This window comes from Gymnogyps californianus, chromosome 4 (assembly GCF_018139145.2).
Source record: "Gymnogyps californianus isolate 813 chromosome 4, ASM1813914v2, whole genome shotgun sequence".
Lineage (NCBI taxonomy): Eukaryota > Metazoa > Chordata > Aves > Accipitriformes > Cathartidae > Gymnogyps > Gymnogyps californianus.
This window is the reverse complement of record NC_059474.1, coordinates 77,998,764-78,018,902: the sequence shown is the minus strand read 5'-3', so window position 1 is coordinate 78,018,902 and position 20,139 is coordinate 77,998,764. Positions and strand designations below refer to the sequence as shown.

The 20,139-nt window shown below is 42.0% G+C and overlaps 2 protein-coding genes across 2 annotated transcripts in view; one reads left to right on the top strand and one right to left on the bottom strand.

Moving 5' to 3' along the window:
- FGF2 (fibroblast growth factor 2) overlaps positions 1 to 10,693 on the top strand; it is a 35,056-nt gene extending 24,363 nt beyond the window's left edge. Inside the window, exon 3 of the mRNA XM_050895929.1 lies at positions 5,345 to 10,693. Coding sequence (XP_050751886.1) covers positions 5,345 to 5,530 — 186 coding nt within the window. The 3' untranslated portion in view covers positions 5,531 to 10,693. The remainder of the gene's footprint in view (positions 1 to 5,344) is intronic.
- Positions 5,763 to 19,393, bottom strand: NUDT6 (nudix hydrolase 6). Its single transcript, XM_050895928.1, has 5 exons — positions 19,234 to 19,393; positions 18,524 to 18,727; positions 13,213 to 13,268; positions 10,057 to 10,111; positions 5,763 to 6,428 (listed from the first exon to the last, which is right to left on the bottom strand). Exons 1-5 carry the CDS (start codon positions 19,391 to 19,393, stop codon positions 6,040 to 6,042), a joined length of 864 nt encoding a protein of 287 aa, XP_050751885.1. The 3' UTR covers positions 5,763 to 6,039.
- Between the last annotated feature and the right edge of the window lie 746 nt (positions 19,394 to 20,139).

Below are 20,139 nucleotides of genomic sequence, written 5' to 3'. Positions count from 1 at the left end.
CTTCTGGAAACGGGTATTACTTGAATCCTGTTCACTGCAAACACTACTTTCTACAGCTCTTTGTTTTTGCTATTCATAGGTGAAAACTCTCTACTCTTATTAAGATTTTGTTCTTCAGCCAGCCTAATGAATGCTTCTGCAATTTCATGATAGTTTTCTGCAGCAGAGGCAGTGTTTTTTTCCATGAGGATTTCTGTACTATGACTTCCAACAGTTTGTGGCCAATTGTGCCTCTACTGTTTTCTGCCTATGAACACATTCATGAAACCGTTCCGAATTGCCAGCATTTCTTTTTCAGCTTGAGCAGCGTTGTGTTTCAGTGAGAGCTTTGAAAGAGCATATGCTGGAAATCTTTGCCGTGAAGCGATCTTGTCAGTGCACATGGATTCGTACCTGCTGAAACCTTTGGTTCTTTCTTTTAAAACATATGGAACTTCAATTTCTAAACACCTATTTAGTTCTCTAATCCACTAGTCACTCAAGTACTATTCTGTCCTTTTTAACATCTGTTTTGTTCCTTCTTTTTTATTACTTTTCAGTGTCAAGGATCAATTTGCGTAGTGTCCTTGTTTTATAAATATATCGACATCTTCAAAAATACTTTTGCAAATTATTATTCAGTCCTGTTTTTCATCTAGTTGGATGTTTTTGTAATTACTTTGTTGAGACGTGTCTTTATGGTTTGTTCAGAGTTGGGTTTTGCAAAATGATTTATTGCATAGCCAGCATATCACTGCTTACGCTGGTGATTTGCGTGGTGGTGCAGTGGATCGCGTTCTTGTCTTGAAAGGTGGATGATACCGCTTCTAATTTAGCAGTTTCGTGCTCTCTGTTTACTAACAGACTCGGTTGTTGTGGGGGAGAGGTAATCTTCACCAGTTCAGTCACTGGAGGAAATGGCTGGTTATTAATGCAGCTAGTCAAAAACCTCCCCTTGGAAAATGCTTTTAACTAAAAATATGTGTGCATAAATGTGTCTATTCCATCAGATTTTTCATGGAAAAATTGAAACATTTCACTTCTGATATGGCTCATTTTGACTTTCCAGTTTCATTTAATTATAATAATGAAATATTTTCATTTTATGGAATTAAATGTGTTTGATAATTTAATTTCATGAAGAAATTTCTCAAAATTTCCCATGAAAGGAAGAATCGCACTTTTGACTGGCTTCTATATTTCACGAGAAATAATTTGTCATTGAAGGATACAACCTGTTCGTTCTGCCTGTCATGCTTACATGGTTTCGCTATGACCGGACAGGTTTTGCCAGACTGAAGGACTTGACTGAAGGGAAATTTTTCTCTTTTGATGTTAGGGATTAAAATTATGGTACAAGAATATTTGTGAGAATAACCTTCATTTCCTGGCCCTTTTGTAGTTAGAAGAGGCTAAATATGATCCTCACCTTTCTCGGGTCATACTCCATCCACGGTGGTAGTTACAGGTTAACCCTCTGGTTTCAGTTTTGAGAATGAACAAACTCGAGGAATTTTAATTCCTAATCCGAGTCCAAAATGTCAAAACTAGTTGATTGGCATAATGTGATACTAAGGCAGATGCAGTTTGCACTGAAAAATCAATCAGTGGCTGGTGTTTGGCCGTGCAAATAAGGGAGGAAGAACGTTGTCGCAGGAAGCTGCTGCCTCTTTCAGTCAATTAATCTGCCCTGGGTGAATCACCATGAGGATTTCGGCGGTCGTTACGTTACAGTTTGGCTACTGGAAGCAGTGGCACGCAGCAGACCGTAGTACGAGCGCAGCTACGACCAACATTGCTAACGTTAAAAACTCCCGCACTCAGCGTTTTCTTTAGTCGCTCAGCCTTCTTCTGGATGGAGGTCTTGCTTGGCAGCAGACAAAACACTGACTGGTGGCAGGGCAGGCACCGAGTGGCACTCGCTCCCCGCCACGGCCCCAAGTGTTTTCCCTTCCTTTATCATTTTCATGAAGGGCTGTAGAGTTCAGGTATTTCATGATGTGCTGTGAAAGCTTTCGCTGCCAGATCACCACTTTGAATGCAGCCTAGACCAATGTGTATTTAAAAAACCCCACTGATAGATAATCCAGGGTTTTTCCAGGGGCTGAGGTTCACAACGCGGTGGCTGGCATCCCACTCCTGCTGGACAGCAGTCCAGCTTCCGAAATGTCGCCTTTGGCAGATGTTAAGGAATACATAGTTCATGAAGTCTGAACTATCATTTGTCACCTAAATGTTCACTTTTATGTCAAAATATTTACATTGGCAACGTAGTGTAGCAAAGCACTGGTATCACGTATGCTTTGTGGAGACATAAGGACTTGAGTGTCCAGAGTGAATCGCATGGCACCTTTCAAAATATTTTTATGAATGTAAAAAAAAAAAAAAAAAAAATCTTTTTTCATCTTTTTTTATCCTTTTTTGATTATTTTTTATAACACCCATAAATTGCCTGACAATCTATTTGAGGAGTTTAATCTATTTTACTTTTTAAACCTGAGAGATACGAGGAAGGCTAAATAAAAACGATGCGTTTCTTTGAGCTGCGATTGTGTTTACTTTGTGGATTTAGCGCATAGGAGAGGGGGTCGCGTGAATTTGCCTTTCGTCTGTACGTGGGGTCTTGTAGCGGCTGCTTAAATTCACCACAACCTAATGGAGGTTGTCAGGACTCGGTTCCCGCCGGTGTTAGGCAGCTGACCTGCCTTCCCAGCTCCACAGCAGCACCCCACGGGGATTGCCCGGGAAGCGTGTGTAGAGAAACGGGGTGCTGCGGCATTCGGAGGCCGTGCTCTGCCTGGTACATCCCCGTGCCTGGGCTGCCCGTCTGGTGCCCGCTGTCTCGGCGCTTCCGGAAGCGCCACCGCTTCGGGTAGGAGGCGAAGGCGAGGTGTGAGGCGGCTGCGATGGTCTCTTTGCCGGAATTTCCAGCTTGGGCAGTGGTACTGAACTTGCCTAAACTCTGCTTAAAGTTTGTTTTTGTTCTGAAAAGCTTCTTTTCTTTATACGGCTTCTGTGCCCTCTTAAGGCTGCTGTAATCCATTTCAGGCTTGGATCTGTGGCTTGAGATGATTAATGCATCTGTTTCCACATTGCTGGAACAAAAGGTATTAAAATACGATTTATGCTCAGAAAGATTATTTAAAGTAGAAATCATATGAAAATTGTTAATTTGATTTCTGCTATTTGAAATGTAAAAATATTAGTTATAGAAATGACAAATTGCATATGGATTTTTCTCTTATAAGTTCTTTTCCTTGGAAACCAAAATTTGTATCTGAAAATGCTTGGAGGAAAAAACCTTCTATGCGAAGACATATGTTTGGAGAAGATCTCTTTATTCCAGACTGCATTTGAATGACTTAAGTGCTTGTAGCTACAGAAACTTGGCATATACGAGGACTTACTCTTCTCTTGTATGTTTTCGTGCATGGTGTTGTTCCAACCCCAATTTTAGTTCTAGTTGGATACTTTATATATTCATGAATATTAACAGAAGACTGTAACGAAGAGTAGCCTGCTCGTTTAGGGAATCGCTTCACATTCCCTGTCTCCTCTCCAAGATTTTACATGCTTTCTTTTAAATAACTAGCTTTTCTCCTCCTCTGGCATTCCCAAAAATTTTCTGGGTAAATGAGTGTGACTGAATTGATGGACTGACAGATGGTGTATATGAAAAGAAAGTGCCCCTCCCGCTCCAGTACGTTCCTGCCGTGTTGAACTTCTGCCATCTTTGTATTTGAGCAAATGTGTCTTGCTTAAAGCGTGGGTTCTGCAGGCAGGTTTGCCACTGTGACTGCTACGACAGCAATGCTATCCGCTGACAGGTTCTGCTGTTGTGAATATGCCTTGGGATAAATGCGGTTAAACACCGGCAGTGATCCTCTTCCTATAGAATGAGACCTTACTTCAAGCTGTTTGTACGTCCTCTTATGTTTTTAATGCAGAGGAACTATGTGGTTTCTTGGTGGTGGATTTCAGAAAGTGAATAAACTTTCCTGTTTTCAGTTGACTATGAACAGCTATAAATACTAGTCAGAGTTACATTAGCTGCGTTCCAAGTCCCCGAGGCAGTAACAACAATCCAGGAAAAATTGTGGGTTAAAGTCTTGCAACAGATAATGCCTGCCTTACACGATCTCACTGATAGGAATGGGATCATTTGAAAATGAAGACTCTCTTCAGTGTGGGCACCTCGAGGGAGCAGTGGTTTCTGCCGTGTGCGGAAGAAAGTACATCACACTGTGTTCGTTAATGGCAGGCTTAACCTTTTGAGGGTTTCATACGCAGTTGAGTATCTTCTATCCGATGGTGATCAAATGCAGCATATAAGAAATGTATGTATGTAATATATGTATAAAATATATGTAGTAATTCCCTGTATTGGTCTCCCAGCCTCCAACCAATCTCAGCTTTGGGGCCTTCTCAGCCAAGAATGGTTTTTACCTATTTAGTAACTTTCAGTTAATTTCTTTTCCATCAACTTGTCCAAAAGTGACTTGAATCCATGTAAGCTGGGGGAAACCATAACTTCCTACGGTAAGGAGCTCCACAGCTCAACTTTTACCCGTTGTGTGAAGAACTGCTTTCTTTTACTTGTAGGTGTGAAGGCATGTTAATTCCACGTAGGTGGAGTAGTTTTGGAAGACTTACTTCCAGAAGCAGAATAATTCCATAGATGTACTTCTGAACACTAGTAGAGTATGCTTGGTCTCTATATGGAATATACCTCTTTGCCAGGTCTGATCTTTTCTTAAAATTGTTTTAAAAGTTTTGAATTTAAAAAAATCTTGAACAGATGCAGGCTTGCCACTGTTTTGGAGTGCTATAAATACAGACTTGAATGAGCTTTAGGAAGGCGAAACCTCAAAATGAGAAAAGAATAGGCAAAGGCTGAAACTCTATGCTATACTATTTATCTAATTGATAAAAAGGTTGGTTTGAGGAAGGCAAGGGAACTACTGCCTTTTCTCTTACATCCTGCTTTGCTTTTTGGTTAAATTATAACCTAGGATGAGATGGCAAAACTGCTCAGCTTGGAAGTCAGTAAGTGCCAAGGGACAGGGTTCTTCATTTAATTGTTTGAATTTCAGATCAGAACAAAGAATTACATAGTGAAAATAAACTAGAATCTGCTTGGTCTGAGTTAGACAATAAATGAACCATAGTTAAAAACTCTTCTTCTTGTAGGCGTTTTTAACAATGTTTTCACAATAACTGTATCTTTCTTCAAACATGAAACATTTAATGTGAATTTCTTAAACCCAAACGTCCTGCTACTTACGTTCTTGATAAGTTAGTCCCATGAATCTGAAGAATCGATTTGTGATGGAATATCAGTAATCCTTTTCTTTTTCCCTTTTAGAAATGTGCAACAGAAGAATGTTTCTTTTTTGAGCGTTTGGAATCTAATAACTATAACACTTACCGATCACGGAAATACTCTGATTGGTATGTGGCGCTGAAAAGAACTGGACAGTACAAACCTGGACCAAAAACTGGACCTGGACAGAAAGCTATCCTTTTTCTTCCCATGTCTGCTAAAAGCTGATTTCCATGGCGGATTCCGAGCACCTGTGCCACACTACACTAAAGATGTCGAGTCTCCTGCTCCTCTCCAAAGTAGCTAAAATATAAGCAATTATTTGCTGATATTAACTACTTTTGCAGATACCAGATTAAAACATGAATGTTTCATACTGTCTTTATATCGCTCTTTAAACCTGTTGTGCCAGTGTGTGTGTGGAGGTAAAATTACTTGGAAAATAGATTTTCAGGATCAATAATACTTCTGTTTTCTGCTAGATCTCTGAGTAGAGCTATTTTATTTACCTTATGTTTGCTTTACAGAGTAAAGGAAAACAAATCTGATCCACACTTATAGCAGTATTTACCTTCAAAAATAATTTATATCTCTATAGCTTATTAGAGAATAGAGTAAATAATTACTTTCTAATAATTACCTAAAAAGAAGTCCATGGATAATTTTAATATGGTCTAAGTAACACTACAATAATAATTCTAAATTATTAATATAATGAAATGTGAACTGTATTGCTATCATGTAATGTTTCTATAGGACTCGGGCAGCTCCCTGTGGTATAGTTTGTAGAACAGGCCTGTGTAGACGGCTGGAAACTCTCTCATGGTTATATCAATCTTACCAAACCCTTCCCGGTATCCGTAAAGTAAGAGTTTAGCGACATTGCTGGTGATGGGAGTAGCGTGTTTCGTCCTAGCAAGCTCATCGAGGTCCATCCATTCACACCTCAGGCACTCCTGCTGGCAGAAGCTGATGTTGAAGGAGGAGGGCTCCAGGCGACAGATGATGTACATATCCGACTTCCCAAAGGCTCCGGGGTGTTCGTGTTGCTGTCTTATGCTTAGGATGGACTTGAACTCTGACTTGATGCCAGTCTCTTCAAAAACCTCTCGAACTGCTGTCTCCCCTAGGTGAAAAGAGCAATCCTTACAATACGTATAAGAACAGCTTAACGCTCTTTAAACCTTTTGATCGTGGAAAATCTCTAACTCAAAGCGTTCTCTGTTCTGCTTCATAAGCTTTTCAGAATGCAAGCCTGTTTGTTTCAACAGAAGGATAAGCTAATTTTTTGGTCCCCAAACAAAAGTAATGGCTACGTGCCTTTCTTGTGCATATCCCACAACAGGATGAAAGTAAGAAACTTTGGATAATACTGTACAGGGTGTGGTTTTGAAACGGACATTCTGATGGTTGCTGGCTCCACTGATCTCTTAATCCAAGATAGCGTTGCACCCTCTTTTTCAGTCCTTTGAATCTTAGCCCCCGTCTCTCTCCTTGCCTCTGTCCAGTTCCAGATTCAGACCCTGTGCAGCTGAACACCTGTACGTATGTCAGATCACTTGATCAAATCGGTTTCGTTGCACTTTGCCACAAGGTGTAACAAAATGGGTAAAATTATTGTTTGAAGAAAGTGAAAGTTGGCACTAAGTCCTTTTCAAGATGTATCTTAAGTGTCTAGTGACATTTCAAATACGCCATAATACCAGTATAGCACGTAGCCTGTTCTTGCAGAAAACATGCTGCATCTGTGCTGCACATGTACATTTTGTGTACATCAACCAAAGTGATGTAAGTGTTAACATTCCTCATTACAAAAGCAGCCATAACTTCAAGGGTCTAGAGGGCGTGTACTGCAATTACAGCCAGAGAATTACCCCTCTATCCAGTACTCCTTCAAAAGAGAAGATTTTTCTCTTGAATAATAACTTAAATTGAAGAGCCCAAATGAGATTTTTGATATTCTGCTTATTTCCCCAAAGTCTGCACTTTCACTGTAGTCAAGTCAAATCCTACTTGCCTGGGGTAACTACTGGGAGGTAAAATACTAGCTTTTTCCCAATCTATGTCAACTCATAGTTGTGTCTTGTTTGAGTGGTAAACGCATATAGCTGTTTTGCAATGTTACCTGCTTCCCTTAGTTCATTTTCAGTAAGAAATGAGTGTGTTGGCTTACTTCCAAAAGCGAAACACATTTTAAAAGACCTTGTAGAGATTCGCCTTCCTATGGAAGCTTGCATCTTGACATGGCAGAGCTGAACAAAAGAGACATTTGAGGGGTAATTTCAGATATTGGAAATAATTTGGACATACAGTGGCTAGCAATATATAAACAAAATGATTTATCCAGCAGAGGCCAAACAACTCTGTGTTAATGGCCCTGATTCTGCACTTACTTCTGCCTCAGCTCAACTGCCATCTTGCAATGGAACGAGCTGTGTAAAGTTTGCACCACGTATATAGAGGTTTTTGTGGGACATGTAACACATGGTGCCTGCAGAACATTTATGTTTGTGACTTCATTACAGTATTATTTAGTTGAAAGGCTACTGCATGTGGGGAAAGATACTCACTCACCATTACTGACCCTTGGAGAGACTGCGTTTTTATGTTGCCCAGAGAGGCCTCTGTGGTCCTCTGGTTTAAAATAGCGGTTGTGAAGCAAACTCCCTGTGGCAAGTGGTTTTATGATTCGGCAAGGGGCTGTATTACACAAAAGTGGTCAAAGAAGGTAAACAACTGAGATCATGAGGAATGCTGAGGCAGGCTGTGGTTAACAAAAATGAAATAATTTGGGATTTCATTTAAGCTTTGAGCTTTGCTTTTAGATAAAGTGCCTTTTTCTGTTTCCCTTTTATTTAAATGTGTGTGTATATATATTAAAAATATATAATGACAGTTAAACTAGAAGAAACACTAGGGCTTGAGTTTCAGAAATATTCAAATACAAAAATGTGTGCACTTTGCTTAATCTGCATTATGAAACTATTCAGATCACTTGCGCGAGTCAGTTTGTACTCGTTAAAGTAGGCAGCCATATATTTTGTCACTTCATGTAATCACAGGATCTTCAGCATTGTAATTGCAATTTGTAATTGTAATTTGAAATGTAGTCCCTTGAATGACTGTGAGTTTATAAGGTTTGATGTAAGGATAAAAAAAGGAAAATTAAGCTCTACTATATTTTATGCTTTACTAATTTATATCTTCGTGTAATATTAAGATGTGATGCAGAGAATCATAACTTTTATTATTATATAGTTTAGTAGTGGCAGGAGAAGAGCTGTAAGAGACCTGTTTCCTCCCAGGTGTTTCTCAATACCTACATCCAGGCTCCAGCCATCATCTCACCTGTTATTCGAGGGATGGCCACTGGCTTACTCGGTAACAGTATTCCTCTGGGGAAGCTGTTGCCAGTGCTGGTCGTTCCTTTTCCCTCAGTACAAAAACCTCTCTGGTATCTCCTGGCCTAGAGCCGCTGTCTGTCACTAGAAGTGAAAAGGAGCCCGGCTAGACAACAAACACGGCGTTCGGGATTCTTCTGAAAACATGAATCCATTTCACTATGTTACGCGTATTTGCACTGTCCAGCAAATAGTTTTGGTTTCTATCCCGTGTTTGACAAAAAGACTTAAAACGTGACTCCTGAGTTATGAAAACTCCAATGCGGCCATATCCCGCTAACTAGAAACTTTCTCCATGTATTGAAATACTGAACCGGAATCCAAGCCCTCCACACGTTGTCGTAGGAAGACTGCTAAAATAGTAGGTATTTCAGAGGTATGAAACAGTCAGGAAACCTGGGCTCGATACCCAGTTTGCGAGAGCTGCTGCATTGCTCTGGGCAACATTTTTGAGTTCTGCATTTTTGAGTTATTGGAAGAATATATTCATATCTGAATACTGATGTGGGGCTAAATTAATGTAGGCTAAATTAATGTGAGCAAATTAACTTTTCAAAACAAGACCTACCTAGTAACTGCAGTATAACTTAAGAATTAACCAGTCTATAGATCATAATTTTAAGGGGTGAGATACAAGGAGAAAAAGCACAATTTTCTGTCTCTTCGTAAACACCCTTGTTCATTCACTTCTGAATATAACTGCAGCAGTGTTCATCATCGCCTGTGCTAGGCTGAGTAGAAATGATAGGTGTCCTCACATCAGCATTGTTTTTTAAAACAGAAGTGCCTTACGCCTCTGGCTGAAAGTAGGTGCCTGCAAGACTGAGGCACTGCACTTAACGCTGGTCCTGTGCCAAAGAGCTCTTGGTCTAAACAAAGCAAATGAACAAGAGTGGAAGGAAGCAAGTGTATTTATTTCTGTTTTGCACATAAAAATGGAGAGTTGGAAATTTTTGTTCGGTACGTCATTGAGCTCACTGCCCTGGATTCCAGCGTTGAGCTCAGAGCTCGCTGTTTCGGTTTTATTTGGGTTATATGCTGATTACCTTAATCCTCTGCACTTTTGGCTCATATTACAGCATATCCAACAAGCCTACAAAAAATAAGCTGGCTTCAAGCACTCACTGACGAGAAATTGTGGAAAAGGGTAAATGTTATAAATACGAAACTCCTCTGCCCTGAACATAATGTTACCCCATTACCATTAAGGTCACAGGATCGTGTCACTTCATCTATTCACCACTAATTCAAAGAAGCGATTAGTCATAGGAGTGATGTGGGTCGTGATGTATTTCAGTACTGTTAATGTCTTTGTAATTCTGTTGACGTCTGACCTGTTATCCTAGGACTTACCAATGTCTTCGCCTGGATTAGACAGACCTCCTGGAAATTTCCACGCATTTATAGTCTGTATGGGAGGAAAAAAATATTAATGAAGTATGCAGCCTGTGTTGTACTCTCTAATATGAAGGAGACAATTAACACGTGACTTTTTGTTGTTGAAGTTGCAGTATTGTTATTACTCTTAGAAACATCAGTAAGGCTTTAAGTAGGAACTTTGTTCTTGCTGATGTGATCATCAGAGATATCTACAGTCTGTATGAAATATTGGAACAAAACATCTACTGATTGAAAATATAAACTGTCTAACAGTCATTAGACAACGTTGCTGCTAGATAACTAGATAGAGTAGTTAAATATTAAAAAAAGCTGCTATAGACTATATAATCTTATATTTAATCACTAATGTATTCCACTTCCATGGTTTTGGCTTTTAAAAAATGTATATATATTTAATCTTACAAACAGGTATTATGATTGTAGTACTGTTCTATACTGCACTGGCTTTAAGATGACTTTGTGTGTCTGTAATAACCATTTAGTGTAACTTGTCGTTTGTTTTCATGGAATACAAAAACTGAGGCCTTGTGTGTGATTTATATATAGAAGCATTTATTGAATTGCAATAAAGTTAGTACTTAAAACAGAATGCGAAGTGCAGACTTGGTGCTGTTATTGATACTGGTGAAGGAGTTCCAGTTCCTACGCCTCTTGCAAATGCACGAAGATTTGTAGGCTTTACCTTTACATCTATGTACTATTCTTTTATTTCCCCCCTTATTAAAACTTTACGTAGGAAGAAGTTAACCTTCAACTAGAAATGCATGCAGTAAAAAGGTACACTGACAAAAAAAAGTAACTTTTCTTCTACATGCAGCATAGAGAGGGAAGTCGTGTGCTTTCCAGTGATTTGAAACCCCACCGACTACATTGGAAAATGTTTTGGTTTTTTTTTTTCTGGGCACTCTTAAAGGGCTTGGATAGGGATTTAAAGTAATAGATGAAAAATACTGCAGATGGAAAATACATATATTTGTCTATTGGCTTTCAGATTTGCTTTCAGTTCCTGGAAATCTTTCTTTGTGTGCTGTGGAATTGTCCTTTCATGATTAAACCCAAACAGCTCTTAAAATTCCACTGGCTGTTTAATTTTTTTTTTTTAAGCTTTCAGAACAGAATTTGTGTTAAGTGTCACCACTTCAGGGAAATTGTTCATTTTGTGGGGAAGGGAGAGGAGTGGTGGAACTGACAGTGGGAAACAACTGTCTGAGCTGATTTGCTTGCACTGAGACATTTGCTCACTGCACAAGAAACGTATGGGTATTCATACACTTCAGTTTTTATGCACTTCAGTTTTTATACTTCATTTTATCCAGTCAATAAAAGAGAGCTGTAAAGAGGGGAGTCGGAAGCAATCACTTTTCTCCTTTCACCTTCCTCACTCGCTGCGCCGTCAGCTTTGTTCTGGAAAGATAAGCTGAAATAGCTGACCTGGAATATACCCATCCCACTTCTCAGAATGAGCTGGAGGGAAGAGTGGTGCCAGACCAGTCCTCGTGTGTTCTGGGGCCAGAGGCTAAGGAGGTGATGCCTGGCGAGTACGGAATTGGAGCTAGAACCTGACTAGAGCATCTGATGTCTCACTGTAAAACTGGACAGAGGTCTCTGCACTTAAAATGGCTGTGGGTGAGCTTTAACAAAATGACAGTGTGAAGAAGTTAAACATTAAGCCTCCTGGGCTTAGGAAACTACTATTTCCTTCTAAATATGCAGAATGTGCAATTTCTGTTTTTACTCTTTGAGACCTGTTTAAGATATTTACTAAAAGGTAAGAATACAGTTTTATAATATCTGTGTGCATAAAAGGAAAAATAAAGGTAGCATTTCTGGAGTTTACAATGTGCTGTTCTGTTCCTGGAGACGCTCTAGAACTGGAACCACTTTGGGAGCCTACGACTTCCATGCTGGATTTATGCTTTAATTGGTAATTACTGAATGTAAGCCTGAAGGTCCTGCTATAGAGAAGCCCTTGAAATTGTACTTTATGGTCAGTAAAAATATAAAATTAATAGTATACAGGAAACAAGAAAAGGGTGTTTCTCTTCCTCTGAACTCCTGTGTTACAAATTCAACATGGTGTATGATTGAACCTGCCTGTGAAAGCACCCTTTCATTGAAGTTCATTAACTGTGTTGTAGTTGCCAATGAACTGAAGTGATGTTTTGGGTCCTGAGAAGAAATCTCTTAGTAGCTATTTCAGGAAAGACAGAAAAATGTAGCCAGTGAGATTCTGGCATAGTTTGAACTATACAAAATGAAAATGATGCATCCAAGTATACTTCAGTCTATGTACGTACGTTTTGATTGTTTCCATGTTAAAATTGCAGTTAATCTCACTGCACTAGAGACGCTTTTATTTAATTTGCAAATGAAAGCATAATGGAAGCTAAGTATATTTTAAATGGAATAGCAGAGGCAACTGCTAACGAGCTAGGGAGCTTTCTGCACTTGCGTATTAAAACCTAGGTTAGCCTGATAGAGGCTGGAAGACATTACCAGCGATGGATGCTTGGTTACCTCAAGCCACATCACACGACCCACCCTCACCACACTAACGGCCTCTGGTTTGGCATTCTCAGTAGCCAGGTCAAGCACTTCCGTTTGTGAGAAATTAATGATCTTTACACCTGCTGTACTAAGGTGGTCTCCAGGTCATGGCCAGCCATGTTAAAGCTTATTTAAAGCCACAGATATGCCTGGAATTTTCGAAACCAAACAAAATCAGAAGCCGCCTCCCAAAATCTGCTTCGAGTCACGGGGGTTTTCCAGAGGTCTGCATGGATCCAAACACAAGATCAGGCACTCTTGGTTGGGTCAGTTACAGGAGAAAACAGAAAACTCAAAGCAGAAAGGATACTTGGTTCTGCTGAGTCAATCACCAGTTATGATTAACAACAAAGCTGTTAGATTTTCAAAGTGGTTTTTTTTTTTTTCCCCTTCAAATGCAATACAGCAATCTGTTGATAGATACGTTCCAAGACACTCGTAAAAGGAAGTACCTTTTACCTATCACAATTCTGGACTGGAATAAAAATATCTTTGTTTTATACTACAGAGTAGGCTTATCTAAATGAACTTCTCTATTTTATAATCCTATAACAAACTTACCCTATTTCTGTCTTGTACAACCAACACCTTTCCAGTGCTTTCATCTAGAACAGCACCTAGTGGAGAGAGAATATTGAACAAAGATTAAGTGTTAGATACGTTCAGTCTTAACAACCATAATTGAACACGTTTTAATAAAGCATGGCAAACCCCTAATGATACACAGTTTACAGTTAGCAAGGTTTGTATGGATGAATCGCAGAAAGTGGTTCGTCGGTGGAAAACTGGTACAGAATAAAATACGAAAAAAGGTTAAGTATCCTGTATGAAAATTCAAAGTTAGCAGTACCAGGATGAATACTTCCCACATTTAAGTTCCAGATTAGACAAGACATGAAAAGAATAATTCGCTTGTGTTAATATTATCAGAACTAAGGAATGCAAGATCAAGATGTCATCCAAATAATCTAGCAAAGCTGCTTGCTTCAGGAGAGACGTTCCTGTAATCTTGCTCAAATAACAGAAATTTTTCCAGTGATTCTGGCCGAGTAGCCACTAAGGGCAAGAACTTTTCTCCAGTGAAATTCCTCACAAAACTCCCGCCTGCTGTAGAGAGGATTTGAGTGTTTTCTGGTTAATAACACACAAGGTTTAGTACTCAACAGGGTGAATGTACTGATAATGTTCAACTGGTTGACTATGAACTCATACTGTACTACACAGCTAACAACTCACAGTAGGAAGTGCACAGTAATCTGAGTCAACTTATTAATCAAAAAGCACTGCTTCCAAGTGGAAAAGTGACGCTTTCACTGATTAAAAAAAAATAGCTCAGGATGTATGACTGAAAAGTTCAGCTTTTCCTGGTGTCCTCATGCTCAGCCCATGACTTTCTCCCACAGATTACAAGTGTTCCTACTTTTTAAAACCCAAGTGCTTTCATGTTTAATCACCATGTCGCACTCATTGGTCATACTTTAAAAATGTCTTCCCTATAAAACAGGTATTTTTCTCGGATTTTAAAGTGCGCTGTGGTGAGCAGAATGAGTACTGCGGTGCAACTTACCAGGCTCTTTTCCACATCAGTCATGCATGGGTTTCAAATTAGTAGTTAACGATAAAAAAATGCTTATGTCATTTTACAGCAGGAGGAAGAGGATATGGACAGATCTGTGATGATATATGCTTTTAAAATGCTATGGGGAAGTATTTCCACAGAAGGGAATTATTAAGGAATGAGTGTCCAGCTCAAAACAGCCTCTGTTTTTTAATAATACATGGCAGACTTATGTGTAGGAGGAATATTTAAAAGATGAAATACCAATCTTCCTTCAAGATATGTCAAAGGACGTGCTTTAAGACGGTAGTCACATATCTGCCTCCCCATGGCTTGTGACTTTATGACTTCATTCCTCCTGTAAATATTTAGCAGTGTTCAGGCTCAAGTACTGTACTGATTAAAAGAGGGAACAAAAGGAAAGCAGGGGCAACTTTGATGCATGCTGTGATTACAGGGATTATTTTCTAGAAAAGCCATTCTTCAGCCAAATGGTTTGCTGAGACCAAGGAGGACTGCTAAAGACAGGAAACTGCAGTTTGAATCAAACAGAAAGAACGTTTTCTCTCCTCTGTTCCCCGGAAATCGATGCCTGTGAATGTAATTTTTGGCAGTGAAATTCTCGGTGAGATGTCCAGAATCTCTGCTAGATGATACCTAAATCCAAAGCAAGAAGAAAGGAAAAACACTAACGGGATTTGCTGTCTGGTCTCATTTTCCCAAGTGTAACTCAGGAGTCCCTCTGCTGAAGCTCGCTGGGCCGCACCTGGTTAGTACCAGTGAGATCAGAGCTTGGCTGCAGGCTCTGAACTGTGGTTTTAAAAACTGCCCCCCTCTTGCTACAAATCTGGTACCTGGAGCTTTAAATCATCCAACGCCAGGATGACTTTCTGGAAAGGTTTACACTTGTAACCTAACCAAGTAATCACTATTACAACACTGCTCTGTCTTGAATGTTCTCTTTTGGGAAATAGGTAAGAAAATTATTTAAAAAACAAGAAAATCCCTTAGACAACTCCGGACAACGAGTAATAGAAGGGAAAAATATCTTCATTCTGTTTGATTTATGACTGATGTAAACATGTATGAAAAGATGTTCAGCGCTGAAAAGCACTTGTCATCCATGTCATGAGTGCACACATGACTGCTTGCATTGTAAACATCAGCAGACAGGAACAGGTATTACTTTGTAAAACAACTTGGGAATTGCTTTTAAATCACTTTTGATTCCTTGGACCATCATAACCTATTTAGCTCCATCTTCCTGTGCAGTGAGACAGTTATGCAGCTGCTCATTCTACACATTTCCTTAAGTAACAGGACTGGCCTAGGCTGATGATCATGTGTGTCTATGTGTGTGTGGAGACCCTTCTCTCTCTTCAACTCCAATGACTTGTTTCAACAACTAGGCTAAGGTAGGCAGCAATGAAAATAACAGCCATGTTGTAAGGCTTACACTACACGGGAGGGAGAAGAGAATGACTTTTACTTTTCTTCCTCTCCTTTTACTTTCCTTCCTCAACTTGTCTTCCTATGCCATTGTTACGTGGCATATTTACAAACACGTCACTTTCTGGAGGGCAGACCACTTCCTCCTAGGAGACGGAGAATTTTGGAAATGCTTTTCAAAAACATCTTAAATCATTTCATATACCAGAGGCTTTTCTGTACCTTTACATATTTGGAAAATCCTGCCACCTACAAACAGATGCAGTAAGTTAGTTGGAAGACATATCACATATTCCACTATTTCTAAACGATAATGGCCAAGCCCAATGAGTAACATTTGCTACTCTCTGCTTGGCGACTCTGATCTAGTCTGGCAAAACATGACCTGACCTTGCTTATTCACACCTTTGTCATCACTTGGCTGGACGATGCTGAGGCACTAGCCCTGGCTGCGCAGCGTTCGCTGTGTGGGAAACTCCAGACAGGATGAAAACCAGCTGCTGGTCTACTTGGCAATGCAGGCTCACTACCTGTTGTCCGCTCCCTGTGCTGGCTTCCCGCAGGCTAGCAAACCACTCTCAACGTCTCCGCTTTTTATTTTCAGGATGCTCAAGGGATTAAGTCCTGTATTTAACTGATTGGCCACAGCTTTGAGATGAAGACTCTCAGCAGCAAATTTGCTTTTCTTTACTGCAGAAACTTTCTAAAATAGTTTTTTTGTGCAGGAAATAAAAATGCCTAAGGTTTGGCGCACACACACACACACTATAAATGCACATATTTAAATAATCTAATATTTCAATAAAATTAATTAAAAATAGAATGAAGCCCTTCTACTACCCAGGCTCTCCCTCCTGAAGTAGAAAGATAATGGAATAAACATATGCCAGGTGGTATCCACACTGCTTAGTGTATTCTTGGGATGTGTTCCAGATCCACTGAGAGTGAGTGGAACAGAGGGGGAAAAAAAAAAATCGGAGTCATTATTTCATACACAGAAATCCATTTGTTTACCTGCCCAAATGCCTGCCTTAAGTCTTTACCTCTTCTAAAGAAACTCCCAATAGTGAATAAAAAGGTACAGGTTTGAAAAGTGGTAGCAAAGAATACATACATTCTATGTTGTGCAATTTTTTAATCTGTGCAATAAATGATGAAATCCATATACCTGCGTTTATGAAACTTTTTCTTTCCTCAAAGTTTTTTCCTACTTGTAGAGTGCAAAGTGTTTCTCTCAAAGTACAACCGCATATTATGCTCTGAAAGTGCACTTTTTGTATTTTCAAATATTTATTTGAAAGTTTTTCAGAGTTATGATTTTCCTTACATTAAGTCCTTCCTGATAATCATCAGGGTCACAACACATCTATTACATGATTTTCTTTTAAATAGCACTTTCAGCTATGCAAAACCTACTTCAGAAAAATCCCCTTTCAGTTAGTCATGTATCCTCAAACATGCAAATTATAACTGTAAGGAGTAACACGGTGCTTTTGGTAGGAGAGTGCATTATCTTACTTGAATTTAATGCCACATATTTTAATGGTGAGGTTTTCATACCTCAGGAAAACATGCTCTAACATGTCCATTGAAAAAATCCAAGCCTGTCTTCAGCTTCTACCCTGCCCTCTGCTGGCTTTGTAACTGAAAACTCCCACTACCGATAGTAGTAGCACTGTTTTGTAATAGGTGGCTTTGTTTTTCCAAAACTTCCTTTCACCTGACCTGCTGCTACATAGAATAATCCAGCTTTTATGAATCCTTCCTAACTAGATTTTTCAAATTGCTATTTATGGGTCTTAACGCCACTTGGTGAAGAATTAACATCCCACACAGTCCCTGCAAGCCAAGGATAAACAAGTCAAGCTCGTAACAGGAGAGATTTGCTGTCCCTCTGCCTAACGGCTGAGTGTTATACAGCCTTTACCAGTATGTGAGGGTTCCAAACGAGCGTCCAGATTACAGGAGATTACTGAGTGATGGGACAGGTAATTGCATATCTGTGGAAGACTGCTGAGAAAGAGGGCAAAAACATTCAAATTTGGTGAAATGGAGTTCAAGTTGACTGTATTTTTGGCTCATCACGAGTTCCTTGTACTGTGCTGTACTAAAAAAAAAAAGGAACGTCTTATCTAGTTCCTTGGGAATTTCCTGAGTTTTTAGAGCAACTCCTTCCCAGCTGTGGTTGTGGGAGGTCTAGATGGGTGACTAGGGTGTCCAGATGTTTGTTAGTTATACTTGTTTGGGTTGTGGACTTCTAGGCACAGCTTGGAGCAGCTTTTAGACTGTTGTCATTTAGGCTGACAAACAGTTGTGCTAGCTCCTGAACAATCCCTGTTGGGTCAAGTTTGCCCCATTCACAGACCTTAACTTGAGCACAGTTTAGGCAAATGCATATATTAAGCATCTACAGTAAGGACAGGGAGCAGAGAAGTGATTTTTTTCTAAGAAGTCTATAGTTACTTTTTCACTTTTAAAAAACTTCTTGAACCTTGAAATCCTACCTCTCTCACCTGCAAGGTGAAAGCCAAGACACGTTTCTCAAAATGGTGTTTAAAAACAACATTCGTGAGGTAAATTTTAAAGCTTCAGGACCACATTTCCTTCTCCCCGGGCTGATTACAATTTTCTCAAACTGGAATTGTTTTGAGAAACCTCTCTCTTTATTGATCTGTTTTTAGCAACACACATGGTTGTGCAGGCGCATTCATGAATGACACGCTTCACGTTTTGTAGTTACCCAAACAGTAAGCAGCTGGTTTCCACGCGCTGGTTGTGCAGAGGAACAGTCGATTTCCTACTGAACCTGCTCCTAAGGGCTCGTTCAAAAGCCTTTTCATGGACGCAACCACTTTTGTAACTAACCTGCAACTCCCAGCTGGTGGGTGGCGTACCCCGGTAGCCTGCTAGGCCCTTCTCCCAGCCACAGCGTCAAGGTGGACGAGCCCTGCTCGGCATGGTGGAAAGCAAAGCCTTGCGAAGCAGCCGCCGCCGCAAACCTGCTCTGGAGGATGGGGACGCGCAGCCAGACGGCGACGCGGCCTTCCTCCCGCCACCGGGCCACCGCGTCTGCAAGAGAGAGCAAGGTAAGGAGGGTAAGGGCCGCTGCCGCTGCTTGGAGACCCCCCCTTACCCTTGCTCCTGGTTTTAAACCCCGTCATGCACGACAGCTGGGATTAACGCGTGGAAGTCTGTATTTTTACCTCATTTACCACAGGGTCAAACTACCATCGGTGTGAGAAGCCTGTCAGCAGCGACAGGGGGAGAGGGGGCGCCGCCAGCTCGGCATTTTACGTGGTACGACTTGGTGTTCACACATAAAATGATGGCTTTTACGTTAGGATCTGCCACAAGGCACAGGGAAATGGATCTCCGCTCCCTTCCGCCGCCTCTGCCAACACCCTCCACCACAGGGCCGCGGCCGTGTGCGTGTGTGTGAAGGGCGACCACCGCCCGCCCAGCGGCGCGGAGGCGGCTGAGGGGAGATCACTCACGGGCCGAGGCGCACTGGGGAGACCCGCCGCCCCCCCCCTCCGCCCGCCCTGCTGCCCCGGGGCCCCCCGCCCGGCACTTGCCCCGCAGCCACCGCCCGAAGGCAGCCCGCTCCAGGCGGAGGGGGCGGCGCAGCTCGGCCAGGTCCACGCTGACCCCCCCGAACTTGTCCGGCCGCGCCCGCAGCCCCGCCAGGGCCCCCCAGCCCCGCGCCCGGTGCAGCGCCCGCCACGGCCTCACCATGGCGCTGCGCAGGGCAGAGCCGGGCAGGGCGGCGGGAAGCGGCCGCCCCCGGGGCGGTGCCGGCCTCTGCTCCCGGAACCGCTCGACGGGAGCCGGCGGGGCAGCATGTCCGCCTCCTCCAGAAGGAAAAGCAAGGGGCGGCCGGTCCCGGATGGCGGCGGCGGCGGCGGCGGCTCCCCGCGGGCCGCCCCCCGCAGCGCTGCCGAGGGCGGGCCGCTGGCGCTGGGCGTCACCGACGCCGTGGAGACAGGTACGGGGGTGCGGGCGGCGGGGCCAGGCTCACGCCTCTCCCGGCCCGGCGGGCTGACGGGCGGCTCGTTTAAAAATGAGTCCCTGCAAAGCTGGGTTCCCCTTCCCCGTGGCCGGCAGAGCGGGCCCGGCCCCCGGCGGCGGGGCCTGGCGGGCCCGAGGGGCTGCCCCTTCCCCTCACGAAGACGGGACCCGCGGGACCCGGGGGTGGGGTGGTGTCTCTCAGGCAAGGTCGGCTGAGGCCCCGTGAAATTTGCTTTTTATTACGGTGTCGAAGAGTCATGACCGCCGCAGAAGGGTCCCGCTGGTAGGTAAAACCGGGTGGACAATCTGGCGAGTAGCAGCGTGTAACCATGGGTGTTCTCAGGCCTGCCAGAAACACTGTCCCGTTACAGCGCGGTTTCCCTCCAAGAGGGTCCCTGCGCTTCCTTCACGGCAGGGCGCTGCCTCTCATGAGGGATTGGAAGGGTTTTATTAGTTGCACTGATTGGGGAGCA